Source organism: Hyperolius riggenbachi, chromosome 9 (assembly GCF_040937935.1).
Source record: "Hyperolius riggenbachi isolate aHypRig1 chromosome 9, aHypRig1.pri, whole genome shotgun sequence".
Lineage (NCBI taxonomy): Eukaryota > Metazoa > Chordata > Amphibia > Anura > Hyperoliidae > Hyperolius > Hyperolius riggenbachi.
In genome coordinates, this window is record NC_090654.1 from 175484710 (window position 1) to 175491910 (window position 7201).

The 7201-nt window shown below is 40.5% G+C and overlaps 1 protein-coding gene across 1 annotated transcript; it reads right to left on the reverse strand.

The window, feature by feature from the left end:
- Positions 1-307: 307 nt before the first annotated feature.
- ARF4 (ADP ribosylation factor 4) lies at positions 308-6774 on the reverse strand. The gene is made up of 4 exons (XM_068253714.1): positions 6631-6774; positions 5276-5347; positions 4048-4173; positions 308-1421 (listed from the first exon to the last, which is right to left on the reverse strand). Exons 1-4 carry the CDS (start codon positions 6757-6759, stop codon positions 1335-1337), a joined length of 414 nt encoding a protein of 137 aa, XP_068109815.1. The 5' UTR covers positions 6760-6774; the 3' UTR covers positions 308-1334.
- Between the last annotated feature and the right edge of the window lie 427 nt (positions 6775-7201).

Sequence of the window (7201 nt, forward strand, 5' to 3'; positions counted from 1 at the left end):
AATTTCAAGTTGCAAATTTTATGCAGCTTGGTATTGGAATAAAAATCAACTTATTACATCTGATTTGCCCAATTTAACCCGCATGAATTTGCATAAAATTATAGTTTTCATCTCAGAATAGAATCTCATTTACCAATATTATTCAAACCTCACCGTGGTCCAATACAGTTACCTAGGCAAGGATTGCAAGCATTCACTTTTTTGCAAGATCACACCTGATCTCCAGCCCAGTAGATCACTAATCACCACCCACCATTCATACTTCACCTGATGACAGCAACCTCTCATTCCAATAATACGCAACTGAAACTTTTTTTCGTTATTTTATTAGGAATAACTCTTAGTGGGGTATAAAGAAAAAAAAACAGCAATTGTTCAGACTGAGGAGTTAAAAAAAAAAAAAATTTCATCATGAAGATATGTTCACCAATAAACAATAAAATATCGCAGAACTATGATACAATGGGCGAAAACCAGTAAAGCTGAAAAGCAACATAAAAAAAAATATCCTAAATTGAGACGATCTGCTGAGAGCTAAAACAAGCAAAGGCCCTCTGCTGTAAGACCGGCCTGTGGCCACCACATGCTGCCAGCAAAGGGTTTATTGCATGCACGCTCGGCCCAGCGGAGGCCAACATCTCCTCCAACCAAAACTCATAGGTGAAAAAGGAGCCCGGCTTTTCAACTTGTTTAAAAGAAATGAGAATTGGTGCAGGTAGACTGATAGTGTTTTCATATTTCCCCGCTGGCCTGAGCACAAGAAAAAACAAACAAACAAAAAAAAAACTAAATCTTGTGGTGTAGATGGGAAATAAATAGTTATGGAATGCTACCTTTTTAATTCAGCAGAATGTTTACGGAATGACACACAGGAGTCTACCAATTCAAGGACTCTTCTTCAAAACATGGGTTAAGCAAGCGCCTGCAAAGTGTGCAATAAGTAACAGCTCTACTTTACACAGGAGAACTGCGATTGACTTGGAAATGACATTTTAAATGCTTTTCTTCAGGGAAAAAACTTACAAAAAAAATAAAAATCATAGCATTCAAATCTATAGCGGCACAATGATTAAGTCCAGGCATAGGGGAATAAGTAAAACCAGAAACCACTTTCACATAGGGGGGAATTTATTATTTTCTGTTTAAAGTCTAGCCACGTTGCTCTGAAAGCAACACAAAAACTCAGTAAATAAATGGCAACAAAAAGAATCTGGAGACTTTAAAGTGTTTGCTGCCCATTCATTTTTCTTTAAACCATTTTTTTTAGAACTAGTTTGGATGTTACGAGCCTAGACCACTCCTATACACTGTCCTCTGCTGAACGTCAGTCCTTATTAACGCTTGGAGAGCTCGTTAGATAGCCAGTCCAGTCCTTCATACAGGCCTGTGCCCTGAGTCGCACATGTTGCTTGAACGTACCACTGAAAGACAAGAGCAACCATCAGTATCCAGTTCATCCTTATAAACACTATTGATATCACAGTAACACGGGCTAATGAACACAGACCTTTAACTTCAGAGATAATTTTAGACAGGATTATTTAAAGGGAAGGTCCAAGCAAAATAAAATAGTTTAACTTACCTGGGGCTTCTACCAGCCCCATGCAGCCATCCTGTGCCCTCATAATCACTCACTGCTGCTCCAGTCCCCCGCTGGCAGCTTGCCGACCTCGGAGGTCGGCGGGCCGCATTGCGTACAATTTTACGCATTCTCGCTAGTGCAGGAACATTAACACATACATTTTACGCATTAGTGGTGTCATGCGTAAATTTGTACGCGTTGCACCACTAACGCGTAAAAATGTATGTGTTAATGTTCCTGCACTAGCGAGAATGTGTAAAAATGTACGCATTGCGGCCCGCCGACCTCCGAGGTCGGAAAGCTGCCAGCGGGGGACTGGAGCAGCAGTGAGTGACTGAGGGCACAGGATGGCTGCATGGGGCTGGTAGAAGCCCCAGGTAAGGCTTCTATTTTGCTTGGACCTTCCCTTTAAAGAGACACTGAAGCAAAAAAAATAAAATAAAAATTATGATAGGATTTGTAAGTGTAGTACAGCTAAGAAATAAAACATTAAGATCAGATACATCAGTCTAGTTGTTTCCAGTACAGGAAGAGTTAAGAAACTTCAGTTATCTCTTTACAAAAGCCATTAAGCTCTACGACTTTCAAAGTCGTGGAGAGGGCTGTTTTCTGACTTTTATCTCAACTGTTTAGTTAACTATTTACTTTTTCTCTGCCAGAGGAGGGGTCATTAGTTCATAGACTGCTCTGAAAGAATCATTTTGAATGCTGAGTGTTGTTTAATCTGCACATATTAGAGAATGATGCAATGTTAGAAAAAACACTGTATACCTGAAAATAAAAATATGAGAATATTTTCTTTGCTGCTAATCTTCTAGTAATTATTCATAGTACACAACCAATTCATTATATCATATTTTTTTTCGCTTCAGTGTCTCTTTAAGCTGGTCATACACACAGGTTTTGCCAATTCATTCCTGGCAGTTGCAATCACAAACATGTCACAGTAAAGCAAATGACAGATTTTGACCAAAATATAGGTTGACCTGACTATATCAAGCAGTGCAACACTGTAGCTGCACCCGCACATGCTCAGTAGCTACATAAGCACGCTCACGCAGTAAGCTGGAACCGCTTGTACAAACGGCTCCGTGGTACTGTGCAATACTATCTTTGAATCTAACAAATCTATTAACAATTTAAATCTCTTTACCAAGAGTGATGCATGGAGGATGGCTATACAGTTTTGTACTACATTTAGCAGTACAGAACTAGTGCTGGCATTGATACTATATCAGATACTAGCTGAAATCCAGTGTAATATTTAGTGATGGAAGCGGTTATAAAACACATATGTATGGCCAGCTTAAAAAGTCCTAAATTAACTTGTCAAGAAATAAAAGACAGAATGACTTCTCATGTTTCAGACTAAAAAGATTATGCAAGTTTAGAAATTACATCACTGAGGCCAGGAAAAGGGAAAAAAAAATTGTGAAGAGCAAGAGCACAGCTTCATATATAGACTTCAAGTTACAAGTGCCTATACTCAAAATATGATCAGCCAGGTCTAGAAACTGTTGCAAGATTGTAAATCCTGAAACTCAAAACTTCAACCTTGAAATTGTGACATTCTTATTGTGCAAAAAAAGGCACCATGGTTTTCATTGTAGTCAGATACCATGTACAAGCCTCAATATCACACAACCTTGCCTACTACACTTATAGATTTGCAGCGGATTCAACTATCAGATAGAATTCTGTCAGATGCCTGTCAAGTCCTATCTGATGTGTGCCACACACTAGGAACAGATTTCTAATAGATTTCAGAATGAAATCTATTGGAAATCTATCTAAATGCATTATTGTACCATTAAATCCAATGCAACTCTATGGGCCATCGATCTGCTGCCAGCAGCAGATCGACCTAAATTTTCCATCTCGTCACATCAAATGGGGAAAAATATTTTTGTTAGAATAGATTTCTGATAGATTCTATAGAACCGATTGTAGAAATAGACCAGTGTATGGGCCCCTTAAAGAGAACCTGTACTGAGTAAAATTATCTAAAATAAACACATGAGGTAACTTCAAATGAACATTACATAGTTACCTTGCCATCAGTTCCTCTCAGAAGCTCACCATTTTCTTCTTACAGTGATCCCTTCCAGCTCTGACAACATTTTGTCAGAACTGAAATATATCAATTGCTGTCAGTTATATATCAGTTGCTGTCAGTTACAGCTGAGAGGAGAACTGATGTGTCCATGTTTCCCTATGGCTCAAGTGGGTGATGTTACAGTTTATCAGTGTGCTGACCAGAAAGCGGTTATGGGGTAATAGCCATTTTCAAAATGGAGGACTGAGAATTCCATTTATCACAGTGAGCAAACAGGACGCAGGAGAGGAAAAATAGATTGAGGAGTAGACCACACGGGAGGTAAGTATGACCTGTGTATGTTTATTTTAACTTTTAATTTTCAGTTCAGGTTTTCTTTAAGACAGTAACTGCATTCAGCATTACTCACAGTCCTGTTGCGAAGAGTCTGAAGGTTCAGCTTGTCGGTCATCTCGCTAATGGCCATGGCATTGGGTAAATCTTGTTTGTTGGCAAACACCAGCAACACTGCATCTCTCAGCTCATCCTCCTGAAGCTAAATTGGTCGAAAGCAAAGTTGTTAATTTGTAAACAAAACAAACAAAAAAAAAAAAAAAAAAAGTAGAATACTGTATAGCCAAAACAATAAAAAAATAAGCTTGATTGTTATGCAACTCGCATGCCTTAAAGTGGAATGAAACTCAGCATTTCTTCTTTGTGCTAATAGATTATTTGCAGCATATTTTATACAACCAGCATTTTTTTTTTTACTAGAACAGCATTCAAAGGGTTACACACAGGACTTAAGGCAGCCATACACTGGTCGATTATGCCATCAGGTAGATCCCTCTGTTCGAATCTGATCAGAGGGATCTATTGGCTGCCCATTACTGCCCACAGATTTTAAATCGATTTCTGCTTGAAATCGATTCACAACCTGTGGAGCTGCCGCCTCGCTGCCCCTGTGTGCTCCCCCCCGCCAGCAGTGATACATTACTTGTCTGCCGTCGCGAGTCCGCGGTCTGTGCTGACACTTTCTCCGGCTGGCCTGTCTCCTCCTGTGACAAGCAGAAGTACAAACAGTAGAGGGCGCTCTACTAGTGTCAGAGGAGACAGGCCAGCCGGAGAAAGTGTCAGCACAGACCGGGGACTCACGCTGATGGACAGGTAATGCATCACTGCCTCTATGCTACGTCGGTCGATCACCGCTAACGACATGCTCCCGACAACATGCTTGGTTCCTACTTCCAGGTACAGACAAAAGTCCAGGTACAGACTGGTGCCACCTATAAAGCAGCCTGTGAGCTGCAAAATGTAAGTTAGGCTGCAAGTGTGAAAAAATGGATTTGCATCTTGGAGCTTAATTTTTGATTTTATTGGATTCATGCACTTAGTCGGGATCTGGATTTTGTAATTAGGAAAGGAACCAAGTAAAAGTTACATTTAAAAAAGACAAAACTGCATTGTTGTTTGTGCAATATATCACATCCATCAAAACCTCAGTTATTTGCTAGACCGTGTGTTGAGCTGCTTAGTTTTACTGCATAGAGCTGATGGGTGGTAAGGCTGTATAGGATGCAGTCTTAACACCTCTGTCTTTTCAGAGACACTTCAGGTTATTTTCACCAGACAACAACAGGTATTCGCAAAAATCATACCATTTTCTGTAACTCTTCTGCTGCTTCTTGGATTCGCTCTCTGTCGTTACTATCTACAACAAAAATGAGGCCCTAGAAAGAAAACAAAACACCACTGATAAACAGCTGCAAGCCAATAATCAACACTTCACTGCAAAGAAACTGCTCTGTGCCAATCCTGTCATACAGTATACTACTAGTTCAAGATTGCCATTTGCCTAAACCAAGCCTTATGTCAACTAATGACTATCACAGCAAATAAAGCTAGATAAAACAGTTGTGATGGTCAGTCCCCAAAACTCTGTAGCCCCTCAGCTTCTTTGGCCTCCGCTATGTGTTGCAGCTTTGCACCCCTGTTCTTCCGTGATGGACGTATGCTTTGTTCACTTGCATGCTCTGTTCATGTGCATAACAGCTGACAACATCCTGGACATGCGTATTTACAAGTGGCTCAGAACCGCACTTGCCCAGAACGCAGGACAAAGCATCGGTACTTACTCTGACAGAGCTTTGAAGGGGGGCAGCAAGACTGATAGGAGGTTGACTAAGATGAGGAACTGCAAAAGAAGCCCCAGGTATGGCCACCCTATATACAATATAAGGTACCTGGTAACTTTATGTGTGGATGCACTGTGAAGAGAAGTTCCATTCCTGTTTAACAAGCACCTGTATCTAGGTAACATCTCATTGTTCCAAAACGTAGATAAGCTAACCCAAGAAAGCTCCTTTTACAAGTCTGAATGAATGGGAATACAGTTCCCATTCATTGATCTATGTCCCGCTAAGAAAAACCGACGGCTTTCTCTGAAAAACCGCAATTTTTCTATGTCCTACGTCACCCCTTTAGTTCCTGTAAGCGAGAGCTCACTTACAGGATGAAAAAAAAAATAATAATAACTTGGCCACCTCGTGTCCAAATAGTAAAACTACATCTACATACTCATACATTAAAAAAAAAAATACACATAATTACATTTAAAATTACCTGCCAAACAACAAAATAGTTACCTTAGGGTTTGAACTTTTTTTTAATATGCTTGTAAAGAGAGTATAGTATTATAATTTTTTTAATTATAAGCTTCTAAATAGTGATGGACGTAACTTTAAAAAAAATGCACCTTTATTTCCAAAAAAAATATTGACGCCATACATTGTTATAGGGACATAATTTAAATGGTGTAATAACCGGGACAAAAAAAATGTGGGTTTTAATTATGGTAGCGTGTATTATGTTAAAGCTATAATGGCCGAAAACTGAGAAATAATGAATTTTTCCAATTTTTTTCCTTAATATTTCTGTTAAAACGCATTTAGAAAAAATTGGGTGCATAAGGTGAAACGACACTGTAGGCTGAAGAGGTTAAGACAAAAGATACCTGTGTATTTTGAAAGTAATGCCTCCAGAGAGGTCGGATTTTATCTTGGCCACCAACGTCCCAGACTGTGAAGCAGATATTTTTGTATTCTACGGTTTCCACATTAAAACCTAAAAAAGGAAAAACCATTTGGATAGTATCTCTATGCAAAAGCAAATTAGTGAAGTTCATGCTCTATCTGTACACAAACATACGATATGCAAAAACATTTTGTTAACCACCTGAGCGGTCTGGACGAGCTGAGCTCGTCCAACACCGCCGGAGGTCGCCGCTCAGGCCCTGCTGGGCCGATTTTAATCAAATAAAAAGCAGCACACGCAGCCGGCACTTTGCCAGCCGCGTGTGCTGCCTGATCGCCGCCGCTCTGCGGCGATTCGCCGCGAGCAGCGGCGAAAGAGGGTCCCCCCAGCCGCCTGAGCCCAGCGTAGCCGGAACAAAAAGTTCCGGCCAGCGCTAAGGGCTGGATCGGAGGCGGCTGACGTCAGGACGTCGGCTGACGTCGATGACGTCACTCCGCTCGTCGCTATGGCGACGATATAAGCAAAACAAGGAAGGCCGCTTATTGCGGCCT

Bases quoted from the DNA above. Each gene is read 5' to 3' on its own strand.
- ARF4 (XM_068253714.1), bottom strand. From the start codon at position 6,759: ATGGTTTTTCCTTTTTTAGGTTTTAATGTGGAAACCGTAGAATACAAA. The intron at 5,348-6,630 runs GTATCTTTTGTC...TTTTCTTTCTAG, and splicing joins ATTACTTTCAAAATACACAG to GGCCTCATTTTTGTTGTAGA. The intron at 1,422-4,047 runs GTGAGTAATGCT...CTTGTCTTTCAG, and splicing joins AGACTCTTCGCAACAGGACT to TGGTACGTTCAAGCAACATG.